Source organism: Chiloscyllium plagiosum, unplaced genomic scaffold (assembly GCF_037043375.1).
Source record: "Chiloscyllium plagiosum isolate Xiang-an unplaced genomic scaffold, Cpla_swu_hap1 HiC_scaffold_19, whole genome shotgun sequence".
Taxonomy (NCBI): Eukaryota; Metazoa; Chordata; class Chondrichthyes; order Orectolobiformes; family Hemiscylliidae; genus Chiloscyllium; species Chiloscyllium plagiosum.
In genome coordinates, this window is record NW_028270157.1 from 35,045,314 (window position 1) to 35,065,339 (window position 20,026).

The 20,026-nt window shown below is 39.1% G+C and overlaps 1 protein-coding gene across 12 annotated transcripts in view; it reads right to left on the bottom strand.

The window, feature by feature from the left end:
- The window catches only part of foxp2 (forkhead box P2), a 795,054-nt gene that overhangs the window by 15,147 nt on the left and 759,881 nt on the right, over nucleotides 1-20,026 (bottom strand). For all 12 annotated transcript variants that reach the window (XM_087997217.1, XM_087997213.1, XM_087997212.1 and 9 more), the window contains 2 exons: nucleotides 18,937-19,006; nucleotides 11,572-11,735 (listed from right to left, as the gene is read on the bottom strand). In XM_087997217.1, coding sequence (XP_087853343.1) covers nucleotides 11,572-11,735; nucleotides 18,937-19,006 — 234 coding nt within the window. The remainder of the gene's footprint in view (nucleotides 1-11,571; nucleotides 11,736-18,936; nucleotides 19,007-20,026) is intronic.

Here is a 20,026-nt window from a genome sequence, read left to right on the forward strand (position 1 = left end):
TCTCCTTGGAGGTGGCTAGAAATGGAAATAATTGGGTGATTGTGACATGGAGGGAAATGTGCCTTTTCTCACCACCTATGAAATTAAATGTTGGGTGAGAAGATCCATGGGTGATCTTCCTCTTCAGTCCGACCAATTAACCACCTTTATTGGTCAATTAATGGTCAATTCAGGGGCACAACATGTTACCTCCCTGATCTCCTGCCTCACTAGGGAGCCAACAAGGTGACTACCTTCCTCAAGTCTGGAATAGGCCTTGACAGATGATCTTTAGGACGCAGAAGGTCCTACCCAGTAACATCTGGTGATCTGGTATGTCAGGGTCAAGTGCCTGATAGGGTAAGATACTTACTTGCCTATATGCACCGTATCAGGTCTTAACGAGCAGATAGACAGGCAGTTGGTTATTATCTTGTCAGTGAAGGTGGCACATTACTTGTACCTAACAATCATCACAACGCTTGAGGGGAACAAAAGAAATATCTTAGCTAAGGAGTAGTACTCAGATGTTGTAGAATCCGTGGTCAGAGAAAGAAATTTCAATCAGAAAATACAGACATAACTCAGTCCCAATTTAAAAGTCATACATTTTTTCTTTATTTCTGTATTTCCATTTTAAATTCTACTGTCCACATTTATAGTGGAAACTGCCTATGTAAACTTGTCATTCTGTAATTACATCCTCTGTCTAGTGGACATAAAAATTTATAATGGAAAACCTTGACAGGAATTGTGTGTAGATGTAAGATTTTTAATATAGATAGCATGACAGAAAATAGCCAATGGTTAGGAAACTCAAATACAAAGGGATAGGAATGCATGTACCTGTCCAAAAGCATGTCAGAAATACAATTACAAATCAACCAACTAACATTCCATTAAGCATTATTCTACAGCCAACTTTGTACAATTTTGATTTTCATCCAGGATACTGCTTTGGGTTGCTTTGGTTATGGCATCCAGTTGAAATGAGATTTGATGAATCATTTAATCATTACAAATATTAACTTCAAGATCTCAGAATATTTTTCTTTTCTTATAATATGAGCTTTGGAGACAGGTATGTTCTATGCAGAAAAACATTCAAATAGGAATTCTAGGCAAGGAGTTCAATTAGTAGCCTTTGAACACTTCGAAGGATACACTTCTCATACATCTGATTGTTCCTGTATACTGTTAGAATCATTTCTTGGGATATAAGGATCGGAAATTAATTCTTTGCAATTCTTCACTTTATTAATAATCTGCAAGGAAATTCTAAAAGTGTCCTTGAACCATTTGTGACAATATCCCAGTAAAAGTTCAAAAAGGAGAACAAGCCAGAATACAAAATATTTTGTCATGATGCGATCAGGGTTTAATGTCATCAGTGAATCATGCCACGTGTTTTGTTTTGTCTTGTCTGAGATTCCCGACTTCTGGACTACAAACATTCTAGTCCACTTAGCTTTAATACCAAGCAGCCCTGAGTGCTAATTGCACACTGTTTTTGTACCTAATTGTATTTGTATAATGATTCGTGACTTCAGTGCAAATTCGGTTGGAATGAAGGACATTACTACTGCTAGGTGAATGAAATTTTATGTAAATAAAATGTTAAGGGTGGGGAATGACTAAAAGAAGAATGCCACAAAGAAGTGCTAAACATTTTGAAAGCTACTGAAGGGCATTTAATGGCATATCAGGCTATCAGCAAAGCCTTGCAAGGCAGAAAGGAATATGACACAGAGAAGAAACAAGATGAAAGTTGTAACCCATCAGATGCAGCCAAGAATCTGCAGCTGTAATTGGTGTGCTATTGCAATGAATACTAATCTACAAAGCCATTTCTACATAAAAGTTTTAGCTAAGTTGCAAGCCGCACCCAATATAGTCCCTGTAGCCACTCATGTATTGCATGGTAGCTACTGCTGTGTCTGCAGCAGAGAATGCAGCATATCAACATCTTCCTCCATTCTGATCCAGGGCTTGCCAGAACTCTTAGGAATGGTTACATTGTCTTGGAAGATGCCTCCAAATAAACATTTAAAAAACTGCTCCTGATCAGGGCGGCACGGTGACCTCAGTGGTTAGCACTGCTGCCTCACAGTGCCAGAGACCCGGGTTCAATTCTGTGTGGAGTTTGAACATTCTCCCCGTGTCTGCGTGGGTTTCCTCCGGGTGTTTTGGTTTCCTCCCACAATCCAAAAATGTGCAGGTTAGGTGAATTGGCTATGCTAAATTGCCTGTAGTGTTAGGTAAAGGGGTAAACGTAGGGGAATGGGTCTGGGTGGGCTGCTCTTCGGAGGGTTGGTGTGGATTTGTTGGTCCAAAGGACCTGTTTCCACACTGTAAGTAATCTAATCACTGTGATCTGTTTCATCTCATGCAAGTACCAGATAAACTCATGAGATGGAATAACTGAGCTATTCTAAATACAAGGGCACAACAGCCATTCACACCTTATTGAATGTCACTGGATGGTCATCTATGGGAGGCTCCATTTAAAGCATCTGCTAAAGTCAATTTTGCTTCCTCTTTCTGCAGATGTTGACGTGCAGCATATGGTTAGGAGAGACAATAAACAGCACCTCAAGTTTCATGACTTAAGAACCTTCAGATATTTCAGGAGGTATTTCAAGATTCTGTTCTGTTTAGTGTTGACTTTTATACAATGGGTTTATAGATTACATTTTGTCTGTGTGTTTGGATTATGACCGGAGAGTCAGAAGAGTTCAAACTCCTCTCCAGACAATCCCAATGAGTGTGCACTAGAAAATGTTATTTAAATACAGTGTGGACAGAAGTGTACTCAGTATGCCCCACTTCACTCCCTACAAAAAGAAGTTACCAAGCCCAGAGACGAGTGTCGTTCAATGAGGGTTAGTGTTGGGACCCTAGCTTTTCACTTTAAACGTTAATGATCTAGAAGAAAGAACTGAGGATATTCTGGCGATGGTTTGCAGAAAGGTGGAGGGACAGGTAGTATTGAGGAGGTATGGAGGCTGCAGAAGGATATGGATAGGTTAGGACAGTGGGCAAAGAAGTGGCAGATGGAGTACAATGTAGGAAAGTGAGAGGCCATGCACTTTGGTAGGAAGAATAGAGAAATGGACTATTTTCTAAATGGGAAGAAAATTCAGAAATCTGAAGTGCAAAGGGACTTGGGAGTCCTCGTCCAGGATTCTCTGAAGGTCAACTTGCAGGTTGAGCCAGTAGTTAGGAAGGCAAATACAATGTTGAAACTTATTTTGAGAGGACTTAGAATACAAAAGCAGGATGTATTTCTGAGGCTTTACAAGTCTCTGGTAAGACCACATTTAAAGGATTGTGAGCAATTTTGGGCCCCATATCTCAGGAAGGGCGTACTAGCCCTGGAGCAGGTCCACGAGAATGATCCCAGGAATGAGAGGCTCAATATTTGAGGGAAGTTGCAGGACTCTGGATCTATACTTGATGGAGTTCAGAAGGATGAGGGGGGGATCTAAGTAGAACTTACACAATACTGAAAGGCCTGGATAGAGTGGGTGATGGCAAGATGTTTCTATTAGTAGGAGAGACTAGGATCAGAGGGCTTAATTTGAGAGTAAAGGGAAGACTATTTAGAATGGAGATGAGGGGAAACTTCTTCAGCCAAAAAATGGTGGCTATTTGAAATTCATTGCCACAGAATGCTGTGGATGCCAGGTCATTGAGTATATTCAAGACTGAGATATATACATTCTTGATTGTTAAGGAGATCAAGGGTTGCAGGGAGTGGGCAGGAGAATAGGATCGAGAACCTGATCAGCCATGATTGAAAGCAGAGCAGACTCAGTCATAGAGAGGTACAGCAGGGAAACAGACCCGTCGGTCCAACCTGTCCATGTCGACCAGATATCCCAACCCAATCTAGTCCCACCTGCCAGCACCCGGCTCATATCCCTCCAAAACCTTCCTATTCATATACCATCCACATGCCTCTTAAATGTTGCAATTGTACCAGCCTCCACCACATCCTCTGGCAGCTCATTCCATACACATACCACCCTCTGTGTGAAAAAGTTGCCCCTTAGGTCTCTTTTATATCTTTCCCCTCTCACCCTAAACCTATGCCCTCTAGTTCTGGATTGCCCGACCCCAGGGAAAAGACTTTGCCTATTCATGCCCCTCAATTTTGTAAAACTCTATAAAGGTCACCCCTCAGCCTCCGACACTCCAGGGAAAACAGCCTCAGCCTGTTCAGCCTCTCCCTATAGCTCAAATTGTCCAACCCTGGCAACATCCTTGTAAATCTTTTCGGAACCCTTTCAAGTTTCACAGCACTTTTCCAATAGAAAGGAGACATAATTGCACGCAATATTCCAACAGTGGCCTAACCAATATCCTGTACAGCCGCAACATGACCTCCCAACTTCTGTACACAATACTCTGACCAATAAAGGAAAGCCTATCAAACACCTTCTTCACTATCCTATCTACCTGCAACTCCACTTTCAAGGAACTATGAACCTGCACTCCAAGGTTTCTTTGTCCAGCAACACTCCCTTGGACCTTACCATTAAGTGTATAAGTCCTGCTAAGATTTGCTTTCCCAAACTGCAGCACCTCACATTTATCTGAATTCAACTCCATCTACCACTTCTCAGCCCATCTGATCAAGATCCTGTTTTAATTTGAGGTAACCTTCTTCGCTGTCTACTACACCTCCAATTTTGGTGTCCTCTGCAAACTTACTAACTGTACCTTTTATGCTCGCATCCAAATCATTTACATAAATGACAAAAAGTAGAGGACCCAGCACTGATCCTTGTGACACTCCACTGGTCACAGGCCTCCAGTCTGAAAAACAACCCTGCACCACCACCCTCAGTCTTCTACCTTTCAGCCAGCTGTGTATCCAAATGGCTAGTTCTCCCTGTATTCAGTGAGATCTAATCTTCCTAACCATCTCACATGGGGAACCTTGTCAAACGCCTTACTGAAGTCCATATAGATCACATCTACTGCTCTGCCTTCAATCCTCTTTGTCAGTTCTTCAAAAAACTCAATCAAGTTTGAGAGACATGATTTCCCACGCACAAAACCATGTTGACTATCCCTAATCAGTCCTTGCCTTTCCAAATACATGTACATCCTGTCCCTCAGCATTCCCTCCAAAAACTTGCCCACCACCGAGGTCAGACTCACTGGTCTATAGTTCCCTGGCTTGTCTTTACCGCCTTTCAGTGGCACCATGTTCGCTAACCTCCAGTCTGCCGGCACCTCACCTGTGACTATCGAGGATACAAATATCTCAGCAAGAGGTTCAGCAATTACTTCTCTAGCTTCCCACAGAGTTCTCTAATACACCTGATCAGGTCCTGGGGATTTATCCACTTTTACCTGTTTCAAGACATCCAGCACTTCCTCCTCTGTAATATGGACATTTTGCAAGATGTCACCATCTATTTCCCTACAGTCTAGAATTTCCAAATACTTTTCCACAGTAAATACTGATGCAAAATATTCATTTAGTATCTCCCCCATTTTCTGCAGCTCCACACAAAGCCACCTTGCTGATCTCTGAGGGGCCCTATTCTCTCCCTAGCTACCCTTTTGTCCTTAATGTATTTGTAAAACCCCTTTGGATTCTCCTTAATTCTATTTGCCAAAGCTATCTCATGTCCCTTTTGCCCTCCTGATTTCCCTAAGTATACTCCTACTTCCTTTATACTCTTCTAAGGATTCACTCAATCTATCCTGTCTATACCTGACATATGCTTCCTTCTTTTTCTTAACCAAACCCTCAATTTCTTTCGTCATCCAGCATAACCTATACCTACCAGCCTTCCCTTTCACCCTGACAGGAATATATTTTCTCTGGATTCTTGTTAGCTCATTTCTGAAGGCTTTCCGTTTGCCAGCCGTCCCTTTACCTGCAAATATCTGCCTCCAATCAGCTTTCGAAAGTTCTTGCTTAATACTGTCAAAATTGGCCTTTCACCAATTTAGAACTTCAACTTTTAGATCTGTTCTATCCTTTTCCATCACTATTTTAAAACAAATAGAATTATGGTCGCTGGCCCCAAAATGCTCCCCCACTGACACCTCAGTCACCTGCACTGTCTTATTTCCCAAGAGTAGGTCAAGTTTTGCACCTTCTCTAGTAGGTACATCCACATACTGAATCAGAAAATTGTCTTGTACGCACTTAAGAAATTCCTCTCCACTATGTCAGTCCCAGTCGATGTTTGGAAAGTTAAAATCCCCTACCATCACTACCTTATTATTCTTACAATTTCTGCTATGTCTTATGGTCTATGGTCTAAGGCCGATTCCCAAGGGTTAGGCTGGGCAACACACCAAACAGCCCCAGGAGATGGCTGGGCAGAGTCTTCACCATACACTAGAGTGAAGACTAGTGGGCATATTTGTGTTTGCTAGATGATGGTATAAAAAGTGGAATGTTTTAGCCTGAGATGCAACCATCTAGGAGAATGTAGTTCGATGATAATAACTAAGAGTTAGCACAGCTATTCTTTCCCAGTGAGTGGTTTAAGAATGTCTTGTGAGACTTGATGGAGGAACTGTTCTAGGGTAGAACAAAATGGTCTTTTGGACAAACTGCTTTACTTCACAAGGCCAAGAAATAAAAGGTATATTGAAAGTAAATGCACTTTATTTAGTTATCTAAGTGGTTAATCAATTGGTCACATTTTTCTCTTGTGCTATGACCATTTTAGTCTTTGTTATAGAATCATAAAATCCATACAGTGAGGAAGCGGGCTATTCAGCCCAGTGACTCCACACTAACTCTCCGTAGAGCATCCCACCCAGACCACCCTCTACCTGTCCCTGTAACTCTGCATTTCCCATCACTAACACAACAAGCCTGAATATCCATGGACACTATGAGCAATTTAGCATGGCCAATCCACCTAACTTGTACATCTTTGGACTGTGGGAAGAAACCTATGCAGAGTCGGTGAGAATGTGGAAGCTCCACACAGATAGTCACCTGGGGCTGGAATCAAACCCGGATCCCGCACACTGTGAGGCAGCAGCGCCAACTACTAAGCCACAGTGCTGCTGATTAGTTATGGATGTGTCTTTTTTTCCTTTACACTTCCATCAGTGGAAAAATATGCAGTTCAGCTGCATAATCAGGAAGCAAACTGCAGCACATCCAAGAGCTTTCTATCTCCAGTTAGGGCAAATGATGCATTATGATGAGTGATCTTCACTATTACCGTTGACATGGGAACAAGTAGTTTCCAATATAATTTCTTCTGTCACTTCTGCAAAAGTATAAATATCAGTTGGCTGATTTTGTACAATGAGGAGTTAGCATTACCACCTCAGCCCCTCTACTGCTGACACTCTTGTTTATGCTTTTGGAGGCTCCAGATCTGACCATTCCACTGTTTCACTCGATACTCTCCAATTTATACCAAATCCATTTGTCTATTACTCCACTTAATGCTTCCTGACTTTGTGTATGTGCTAAACAGCATAGCAATACAGTGATATCTTTGGTTGAGCGGCAATACAAGGATCCTGTGAACATCTTGGTAGGTTCACAGTGTGTAAACCTAAGAAAGCAAAAGATGCATTTTTGTCCAGTCCATGAACTGGGTGTGTAGCTAAGTGCAAAGTATTCTTACTGCAGCATGTGGTCAGGTCCCATGGAATGTACTCTGAGACATTGGCGCCTGATGTCCAAAGGAGGTTTGGTTGTCAGCTGTTCTCAGTCAAGTCAAGGGAGAAGGCTTCAGTTAAGGGTCCGGGTACAGTAAATCAAGGGCAGCCTCTGATAGCAGTCTAGGGACTTGGCATAGTCGGTCAGCTGCTTGGCCTCTTCTCACTGAGAGAGGAGGAAAGAAGTAGTTTGTACTCAGAGTAGAGGAACAATTCGACCCTGCATATAGTTGGATTTTGTGAACACATTTTTCCTGAAAAGATTTGCCCCGGTGAATGTACTTCTAGCAGGTTGGCAAGTTAATTAATGCTAATGAATGCAAGTGTAGTCAGGAAAGCCAGCCCACCTGAAAGGTTTAAGAGCTTAATATCAAATTTTAACCCATTGTCAGGAATCTAAATTTTTCCTTCCCACGCTTACTTTCCCTTTCCTGCCCTTCCAAACACTCCAGGCATACCCAGAAGATCTCAGTCTGTTCATTTGGGTATTGTAAGTAAATACATAATTAAACATTTGCACATTTTGCAAGGGGATGTTTATATAATTGCACAAATCATAGCTATACAATTCTCACAATATAAAATGTCTATCCTCAATTTCAGCTTTCAATCCTAGTATCACAAAACATCGATTGTTGATAAAATTCAACCAGAACTTATACTGTCCTTCATTTCTGGTTTTTCAGATTACTCAATGCCATTTTGTTGTGATGATTTAATTTCTATAGATAGATGTAGCAGAGAATCAAATAGCAGTAATTTGGAACATTACAGTGAGGAGGAAGAGAATAGTACTGCTTGTAGGAACGTATTTACGAGGCAATTTGAAAAATCATGCTACTTTTATGAGAATCTTGTTTTCAAACTTGTAAACATTTCTCATGCGAGAACATTACATGCACTTATAGCATTATTAAATACTTTTATTCAAGTCCTTTCTCTATATTGTACCCATGATTTAAGTACAATATGGTACAATAGAACATGGCATCCTTCAAGACATGCATCCTTCTTCAAAACCTGCAGCCAGATTATCCAATTGACTAACATAGTTCACCCTTTGTTTTGGAGTGCTATGCTTCCAATCTTTTATGCAGATCAGGTGGTGTGAAAAACTAAAACGTTATATTGTTTTATTATTGTTTATCAGCACTTGAGACAAAAAAGTGTTCTTTGGGTTCTTTAATGAACCAGAAGCAAAATACTATGGAAATCTAAAACCAGCTCAGAAAATTGCTGGAGAAACTCAGCAGGTCTGGCAATATATTTGGAGGGAGAAACAGAAATTCAGGACTGAAGAAAACTTTAGTGCGACGCAGCTTTTGTTCTGAAGCTGTTTCTCTCTCTAATGATGCTGGCAGACTTGCTAAGTTTCTCCAGCATTTTTAATGTTGGTTTTTCGATTAAGTACCTGATCAGCAAAGGAATGTACAGCTAACAAACAGACCATCAACTTTACGTTGTGTACTTAAGAACACTCATTACCAGCTTGAAGAAAATTGAGGATTGTGTTCATGGGGTTTTGGGAATCTCATTTTAATTGTTACTCATGAAGTTGCAGCCTCAAAATTTACATTTTTATACCATGCATTCTCAGTTACGTTGTAGCTCATCAATCTGACAGGAGTCTAATTCAAAAGGACATTTTGGACAAAATCCATATTGCCAACTACTGTAGTCATGGATAAAAGGAAAACAGAAAGCTATGAATCATAGATTTGCACTATTAGGCAGAATAGACAATATCCATCAAGAAAATTGCAGGTTGATATCCAGCAGTAGATCACTTGATATCCAGGTGAATGTTGATCTATATTTTTACAGAGAGGGGCATGTTGCGATTATACAGAGGCCGGAGTGCTCGGGCAACAATGGCTACATCGGCCCAAAGAAACATTCCTGGCCTTAGGTTAATTTGAAGCTCATTTACTTTCTGCTTCAACAACAGGAATACCTGTAACATGATTGACATGTCAGGGCATACACTGATGAATTATTTCCTAAAACAGCAATTGGGCAATGGTAATTTACTTATGGCATAGAAACCTCACTTACACATTAGAATCAGCCATAAAATTCGTTCCTGTTGGAACTGTCAGCCAACCAATTTGCAGTGTTCTCATTAGGCTGTAGATCGAAGCACTAAAATTTCAGAAGTTAAAAATCAACCTCAAAAATAAAGGAGTAACTGCGTGAAAACAATATTTTCATCATATTCAAATTTTGTACAAAGATCACAAACCTTAAGTATGAAGAAAAACTTTAAATTTTAATTTAAATAGCCAGAGTTAATTCACTTTGTTGTTGCAAATCACTTATCAGCACAGTTTAAACAAAAACTTCAGAATTTTCTGTTTCTTAATTCTGACATACATTTTACTTCGCCAACATGTCCAAATTCTGACAGTAGTTAAAAAAGAATGGAATGTCTTCTACCGAGACCAATAGAAGGATTTTGTCTGTTCACAGCTCTCATGGAGGCTGCTATCAGTGATTAGAGAGGCCACTGGCATGTCCTTCCACACACAGTACTTACAAGTAGCAGTCAAAAGTCCAAGAGTAGGTCACCTTATGGATTTCATTCATTTCTTTGGGTTACCATGACAGTTTCCTGGTGTTGTGGTACAATGGTAGGCATTGAGAATTTACAGTAGTGGACTTGATCTAAACCTTTGGTGTCAGCAGCCTCAACTTCGAGGCAAATTGTATTAATGTTTAGCACAACAATTTTTTTTTAATATATATTCACTTGTAGGATGTAGGTTTTGCTGGCTGGCCAGCATTTATTGCTTGTTCTAGTTGCTCTTGAGAAGTTGGTGGTGAGCAGCTTTCTTAAAATCACTGCAGATTGTGTGTTGTAGGTTGAGACACAATGCCCCTTCGGTGAACTTCTGGGTTAAAGTTGTCCCTGTCTCTTGTGGACCTGCAGTGGTGGTCTTGCTGTAATGCAATTGGTATAGCCCCAAAAGCTCTACTCTTAACAAAGAATTCTGCCAGCAGCCCACCAAAATGAACTGGATCAGATCTGGGGCAGATTTGCAGGACTTCTCCTCCATAAAAAACAGAAACCAGCTCTTATCACTTACTGATTGCAATTCAGGGAAACTAAATTAACAGCATATTTGAAATAAATAGATGTACGTTTATTAATCATATATCAACCTCCCACATAGTAATAGACTTTCGATTATCCTCAAATATTTTTGTATGGAGGTACTCATACATTTGCATGCATGACCTCTGCATTTGAATGTATAGACTTTGCCATTAATATAGTTGAAAGTTAATTGTAGTTTTCCAAAAACCATTAAGTCTGTTGTTAGGTCAATAAATGTCAGCTTTTGTCTCTAAGTATCTGTATTCTTAACATATAATAGCTATATTGAGGGAAAAGAATGGCCTTTTTTTTGCCTTGTGGTTTCATTGCCATCAGTTAAAGGGAATCCTCTTAACGAGTTCATCCACCGCAAGTCAGTAAACAAAGAATGGCCACATGTTTGACATCACTGATTAGGACCAGGCTTTTCAAAGCTTTATGCATATTTCTGAAACCCACAGAACATTAATTTTTAATGATCTCACTCTCACTGCTCCATTAAAAGATGGTCTGGAAAGGATTTTAACATAATCAATCACATAGTTAGCTACAAAATATTAACTGGAACAGTAGCCTTTTGCATAAAACATAACATATAAAATCCTCCAACATAGGACTGCCAGTAATTAAAGTTGAATATGTAATTACTTCTGTTCGCGCTCTAGAATTTTTTGACATCAACAATAAAGGTGCAAAATACGTTGTTGGCCTATATATAGATTGTAGATGGATTGTAAAAAGTAGCCAGATATCCCAATTATGCTTTAATAAAAAAGTGAACAAAATACTTCTTTATGGCTGGTACTAAGACCAACATATGTGTTGTGGATGCTTACGTATATTGCTGTGGAGAACATCCTGGGCTGATATTCCCATTGCTTTCGAGGTGATCCAGTGAACCATTGAGGTCTTCATGGGCTGCCTGCAGTAAGCCACTGGAGGTGGTGTTTATCAGGCTTGGGTTACTAAGTAAAGGTAAACTACTCTCTGCAAGTGCAGCCTAACAAAAAGAAAACAAAACAAATAAGCTTGTTGTTTCAACTCTACATTTTCAAATCTAGAAGCTTTATTAGGACCATCTTTGTGAAAATTGCAATGATGTTTGACTTCACAAATATTGACAATACATTATTAAGCAATGTATAATCAATTTATTAAACCAGTAAAGCAGTTAAAATGAAGTTTTACTTAATCTAGTTCAAAATAATGTCCATTTGTTGCAAATGCACCCTGAACAGATGATAATCAACAGACTCATCATTTTGCATCTATATTGCAGCAAATATTTCAACAGTTTAAACTTGTACATTTTAAAAAACATTTTGCAAATACTGCTGTAAATGGAAACCAGATTGAAAGCATATTTCTTATTTTTATACATTGTATTATTCAATCAATGTTTTAAACAATTCTTGGACATTCCTCACTCCAATCATAGTTCTCTTGATGTAATATGATCTCACTCAATTACTCAAATCCCGTGATCTTGTACTAAATACATGGGGGAAATATCCAGTATTTATGTTGTCCATGCTAATGGTCCTAAATCAAATTTTGTTTTAATATCTGTCTTGATATTGTGAACAGTTTTGGGCTCCTTATCTAAGGAAAGGTACACTGGCATTGGAGGCAGTCCAGAGAAAGTTCACTAGGTTAATACCAGCATGGAGGGATTCTCTTATAAAGAGAGGTTAAGTACATAGGGACTGTACTCATGGAGTTTAGTAGAATGAGAAATGACCTTATCAAACAATGATTCATAGGGACTTGACAGGGTGGATACGGAGAGATTGCCCACAAAGGGAAACAGTCATAGGACCACAAGCATAATCTCAGCGTATAGGATCACCCATTTAAAACAGAGATGAAGAGGAATTTCTTCTCTGATGGTAGTCAATCTTATGAATTCTTTATCATGGAGGGCTGTCAATGTTGGTTTGTTAAGCATATTCAAGGTTTAAGTAGATAGATATTTAATGATGAGTGAATCAAGGATTGTTGGTAAAAGGCAGAGAAATAGAGTAAAGGTTTAGCAAATCAGTCATGATCACATTGTATGTTGGAGCTGATGTGATGGGCCAAATGGCTTACTTCTACACCCATGACAGACTTCAAAAAGTTAGAGAATTGCTTCCTGAGAGAATAAAGCAACTTCTTTAAAATCAAATAACCAGCAGTTTAGATAAATGGCTAATAAAAAAGGCACCTCTAAAATGACAGTAGTGGATACAATACTTTCGCTAGACAAAGACGCACTTAAGTTCACGCAGAGAAAAGAGCAATTATTGTTCGAGTCTTTTCAGAAAATGATAAATTAATGTTTGGCTTTAGAACATAATAAGATGCCTCAATTTACAAACTTAAACCATTTACCAAAAAGTACATATTGCAGTCTTTTCAAGAGCTAACTCAAGATACAGCAGAGGTAACAAAAGTTGTTTATCTTTTCATTTGTTAAGCTGTATAGATCTCTCTATTCATAATCTGCTTATCTTAAACTTCTCATTTCATAGCTCGAAACTGAAAACTCTTGTCACAGTATTGTATTCTCCCTTTCATTCCTAAGTCATGACATTCACCTTATGTAGGACCTATTCATTACCCATGGACACATCTAATTAGAAAAAAAAAGTTAAAAGGCAGAAGCATATCACTGAATTATTTTGCTCTATGTATATACACCACCTTACCTAGGTATACTTGCACTAACTCATGATTGGATGCCAGATGATAGCACAATTTTTATTTTAAAGTACCAGTTAGCAGTATCAGACTTTGGTTTGCGTATACATGTTTTTTAAGAGCCCTTTTGTGTTAAATGAGTGACTTCTTCACTGGAAATATTCCAACGAGACAGGCGAGTCTCCAATGGTTTACTGGCGTAACCAATAGGATTTAGAATAATGTCCAAGTTCCTTACCATACTCAAGGATCTTCTCATTCATAATTCAGTCTTCATTACCAGGGCATTTATCTAAATAGCTGTTTGCTAAGTGCTACATGCTTCAGGATTAATTAATTAATCAATACATATGCTGCATCTATAATATGTGATATTTAGTTAACATTAAGTAGTATGGCTTAACTGCAGAAAAGAAAAACAAAATGTTTATGAATAAGACTCAATTGAGTATAGCCTTCAGGACCACAAATGTATCCACAAGTACAACAATATAAGCCACTCATATGTAAACAAAAGACCAAAAAGGTAAAATTAGACTTGGACACATGATAGCATTTTCTTTAAAAGTGGGGATGGATATACGAGGTGTCAACTAGCACCACACCCACCATTGAGGATACTCAAGCTGGTGTAAGTCAATCAGCTTTTTAAGAGCTGATTGACAAATTTCAGTGAGCATCTCAGTTTATTGCAGGCCTCAGCAGTGGTGTCACGAGTTGGTGGTTTCTTGGACCGAAAGACACTAGGCCTATTCTTTAGCTGATATAATACTGAGGAGGAGTCAAAAGGCAAGGCAGGAATGTGGTTTTCAGAAACCACCCTTGTCTCCAATCAGTGCCTTTGATTACCCCCAGATTGGGGTAAACCAGGCAGGTCATCCTTGTCAGTTGATAACCAGACAAATTGTTTGCATGCTAGGAAGGCAGGTTTTGAGAAATGGAGGGTTGAAGCCCTTAAATGGCTATTTAATTGACCACTTAGGGGCCTAAGTTGGCCTTGGGTCGAGAAAGTGCTCATGGACCTTCTCACCCATAACATAATTAGGGAAATTGAGAGAAGGAAGTATTTGGATGGGCATATGAATAGGAAGGGTTTACAGGGATATGGGCTAAATGTTGGAAAATGGGACTATATTAATTTAGGATATCCAAGTCTGTTTCCACGCTGTACAACTTTATGACTCTATGTGTCTCTCCAGAGACGACATGACCAATTATTTCCTTTATGCGCCATGTGCAAGGAAGAAAGAATTCTGCCCTGACTGAACAATTGTTAATCTTTTATTATCAGTTCTCCCACAGTATTCTTCCTATCTTGGAAACCAGCAACAATGTTGGTGGACTCTTCCATAACATTGGATTTTGTAGATGATCATATCTTGTCTCCTTTCTGTTTACTTAGAGTCAAACTTATCATTGTGAGACAGTGGAGTGAAACAATACAGTGACTGTCACTTTACAACTCAAATGTATGCATAGTGCATGTTATATATAACAACAATGCTCTCAATTTAAAAAAGTCATATGGAGTTGAAACTTTAGACTATTTCACTATCATGACATGAGGGAGAACAAGACTTCAATAAGGATGAAGTAGTTTTTGAAATTCTCTTCCCTGCTGCCAATGCATTGGTTTCCCAAACTTTCTTTGTGGGTTATTTTTAGCTTAAAGTAAGTCGCCAATTTTATTAGGCTAAAAATATCAAGTTGATATATAGAAACAAATATTATTTTTGCACTTAGGATTAGATGACTTCAGTTGATTATGTCCTCAAGAGAAATTAATTCAATTCTTCAAATGTAATTGTAAATTTGTACTAATCAGTGTATTTTTAGAATCTGGTTACACCCAATACATTAATAGATTGACCCTGGGTTTCCTATGATGTGTTTGATAAATAGCTTTGATGCTTGCACCTATCAATCATGTGTGAAACTATTAAGTTTTAAAAATTAATATAAAAGAGACCCAAGGGGCAACGTTTTCACGCAGAGGGTGGTACGTGTATGGAATGAGCTGCCAGAGGATGTGGTGGAGGCTGGTACAATTGCAACATTTAAGAGGCATTTGGATGGGTATATGAATAGGAAGGGTTTGGAGGGATATGGGCTGGGTGCTGGCTGGTGGGACTAGATTGGGTTGGAATATCTGGTCGGCATGGACGGGTTGGACCAAAGGGTCTGTTTCCATGCTGCACATCTCTATGACTCTATATGTTAGCCAATAAAAATATAGTCAGATATGTCTATATGCACTCAGGAAAAAACAGTGAGATCCACCATAAAGCACTATAGCCAGTGTTTTTTTTATGAGTCAGAGTTATACAGCACGGAAACAAACACTTTGGTCCAACTTGGCCATGCCAACCAGTTATCCTAACCAAATCTAGTCCCATTTGCCAGCACTTGGCCCATATGCCTCTAAATCCTTTCTATTCATATACTCATCCAAATGCCTCTTAAATGTTGCAATTGTACCAGTCTCCACCACTTCCTCTGGCAACTTGTTCCATACACGTACCACCCTCTGCGTGAAAAAGTTGCCCCTTAGGTCTCTTTTATAGCTTTCCCCCTCACCCTAAAACTATGCCGTCTCGTTCTGGATACCTCCACTCAAGGGAAAAGACTTTGTCTATTTACCCTATCCATGCCCCTCATGATTATATAAGCCTCTAAAACGGTCACCCCTCAGCCTCCAATGCTCCAGGGAAAACTGGTCCAGCCAATTCAGCCTCTCCCTATAGCTCAATTCCTCCAACGCTGGCAACATCCTTCTAAATCTTTTCTGAACCCTTTCAAGTTTCACAACATCTTTCCGATAGGAAGGAGACCAGAACGGCACACAATATTCCAAAAGTGGACTAACCAATGTCCTGTATAGCTGCAACATGACCTCCCAACTCCTGTACTCAATACTCTAACCAATAAAGAAAAGGATACCAAACTCCTTCTTCACTATCCTATCTACCTGCGATTCATCAATCCTCTGTTGCTTTTTCAAAAAATTCAATCAAGTTCACAAGACATGATTTCCCATGCACAAAGCCATGTTGACTATTCCTATCAGTCCTTGCCTTTACAAATGCATGTAAATCCTGTCTCTCAGGATTCCCTCCAACAACCTGCCCAGCACAGACGTCAGGCTCACCGGTCTGTAGTTCCCTAGCTTCTCCTTACCATCTTTCTTAAACAGTGGCACTACGTTAGCCAAGCTCCAGTTTCTGACACCTCACCTGTGACTATTGATGATACAAATATCTCAGCAAGGGGCCCAGCAGTCACTTCCCTAGCTTCCTAAAGAGTTCTAGGGTACACCTGATCAGGTCCTGGGGATTTATCCACTTTTATGCATTTCAAGACATTCAGCACCACCTCCTCTGTAAAATGGAGATTTTTCAATATGTCACCATCTATTTCTCTACATTCTATATCTCCCATGTCCTCTTCCACCGTAACCACGGATGCAAAATACTCGCTTAGTATCTCTCTCATCTTCCTTGGCTCCATACAAAGACTGCCTTGCTGATCTTTGAGGGGCCCTATACTCTCCCTAGTTACCTTTTTGTCCTTCATGTATTTGTAAAAACTGTTTGAATTCTCTAACTCTATTTGCCAAAGCTATCACATGTCCCTTTTTTGTCCTCCTGATTTCCCTCTTAAGTATACACCTACTGACTTTATACTCTAAGGATTCACTCGATTTCTCCAGTCTAAACCGGAGATGTGCTTCTTTGTTTTTCTTAACGAAAGCCTCAATTTCTTCAGTCATCCAACATTCCCTACACCTACCAGCCTTTGCTTTCACCCTAACAGGAATATACTGTCTCCGGACTCTCATGATCTCATTTTTGAAGACTTCCCATTTTCTAGCCGTCCCTTTACCTGCGAACATCTGCCCCTCAAGCACTGCAGATGCTGGAGATCAGAGTCGGACAGTGTGTTGCTGGAAAAGCACAGCCTGTCAGGCAGCATCCAAGGAGCAGGAGAATCAATGTTTCGAGCATAAGCTCTTCATCTTTATTCCAATTTAGAACTTCAACTTTTAGATCTGGTCTATCCTTATCCATCACTATTTTCAAGTGGTAGAATTATGGTCACTGGCCCCAAAGTACTCCCCAGTGACACCTCAGTCATCTACCCTGCCTTATTCCCCAACAGTAGGTCAAGTTTTGCACCTTCTCTCATTAGAAGGTCTCCATACTGAATCAGAAAATTTTATTGTATACACTTAAATTCCTCTCCATCTAAACCCTGAACACATTTTTCTTACAGTAATTGTACTGTACATAATCTTCCTGTTGTTGTAATTATACATATAATGCAGCTATATATTTCTAATTTATTAGTTTGCTGTGAAACATTTTGTTCCCATTCCTCTGCTTTAAATACCATCATATCATGCCATCACCTTCTTTTCAGTCCAAATAGAAAGATGAGCCAGTCTGGATTTCTCCATGGAACCCATTAAATAACAATCTTTGCTTGACCCATTACAAGCCAAACCTAACTGCTGAGTAGAAACCCATTCCCAGTTAGGTTTCCCTTCCTAAGACTAGTCAGACTGTATGAACAGCAATTCTGACAGGGATTCTAAAAATTCACAGTTTGAACTACCAAAGCCAAAACAATGCAAGTACTTCTCACTTTGTGTCTCCATTTACATTAAAAGTGTTCAAAATAACTTGCAATGTCAGTTAAAAATGTTGCCAATTTTTGTGACTGATGATACCAATACTGTGACTAGTGATATTCATGAGATGAATAGTTTAAAACGTTAACGTATTTTTTCAGTAAAGGTTGGTGTAATAGGTTAGCGAGCACCAATAATGAGAAGAGAAAAGTGAACCTTGGCAGCTGCTCTTTAAATACAAGGTTTGACTAGCAGCAGAAGCAAGTTCGAAATGCAAACCAATTTGTTTCCACTTCTAAGCTGGGCTTGTGCTGAATGGTTTAACCCCAGTGGCAATTCCCTGCTGACTGTTCTTTAACTCCAAAGATCCTGATTCATGTTCTAACAAAGCATCTCCTTGACTTTAAAGAATGACCAAAACTTTACCCTGAAATAAAAGTCATGACATTTTGCCTCTTGTGCATAAAAATTATATATTGTAATTAAACTTTAAAATTTTTTGCCATGAGCGCCTCATTCCCTAGCTCTATGATGTGAAATCATTTATGACAGCTTAGATAAATATTAATGCATATCCACATGCATTTGCAGAAGCTGCCATCAATCTAACATTTGATACAAAGGAGATATCCCAAAGTTTGCCACAGGGTGTCCCCCTTGCTTTTTAACCACATCAGAAACTAGTGTTACAATTAAACCTATCTAAAGGAAAGGCTTAGAATTAAGAATTGAAATTAAAGGCTGAAATACAGAAATTAGGATGTTCACTAAAGTTGAAGTGTAATTGCCTACATCAGTATCAAAGCATCTGACAGCTCCAACACATTTTTCAGACTAAACAGCAGTCAGGGCATACAAATTCCAGTAACAGTGTTTTTAAACATTTTACCTGCAAGCTTGCATTGAGAGCTGCTCCATACCCCAAACTAGTAGGTATATTTTTAACTAATGTCGGGCTTCTGAAAATGAAAAGTAAAAAGATGCGTTAAAATTCTAAAAGACTTTCATAAGAAATAAAAATCAGATGATGATTTAACTAGAAAAATGTGAAAAATGTTAAATCAATGTTAATTTAAGAATGTCACAAACATTAAATTCAGATTAAAATGTAGCATTAACAGTAAAACACCACTATTTTTCAGAAGTAGGATCCATAAATTAAAATGACAACATAAATTCAAGCACATTCCCAAAACATTTCAACTTCTATTTTAAAATGCAAAACTTAAGGCATTCAACATTCCAATCGGTTTTTCTCTTCTTTTAAACAGTTGGCTAAACATTCTCTGCATGAGCATTTGAACCTTTTTTAATCGTGATAATTACCGCAGCAAGTGCTGAATATATGAAAAAAATAAACCCCAAAGTACATCATCATCATCAAGATGAATGGGCCAGTTGCCTAACTAAGTGGTTTTTCAGCAAAGAAGTGTTTAGCTTGTCTTAATGCACCTGTGGCCTCTTTAAATTCTTATACATGTCTATTAATTATGCAGCCCAGGAGAAAGAAATATTAACCAATGTAATCATCCTGATAGTGAATTAATTTGCAAAGCAGTATGATAAGCAGGAAAAAGGTCCCAGAGCAAGAAACTCTCATCAATACCCTGACCAGCAAGGTATCTGAGGTCAGTCTGAGTGCAGTGACCATTTCTGAACTCTTCCTTAACAACTGACCAAAAGGAATCAAACCCTAATAAAGCACCTCTGCAAGACATTAGTAGAAAAAGCATCCTGAAATAGAAAGAATAGTCAAACAGCCACCAGTGCAGCACAACAGCCAGCAAAGTAAAGTTTTTATGGCTTAAAAGACAGCAAAAGATAAGAATACATATTGCAAATCATACCCTGCTGTTGCTAATATCATACAAGCAATATGAATGGAGGCTTGTTAGAACTAAAATACAGATACAGGGAGACCACTAAAGTGAAGCCTTACCTATCAAAATGCATCAAATGTAGGCTCACTTTCATAAGAA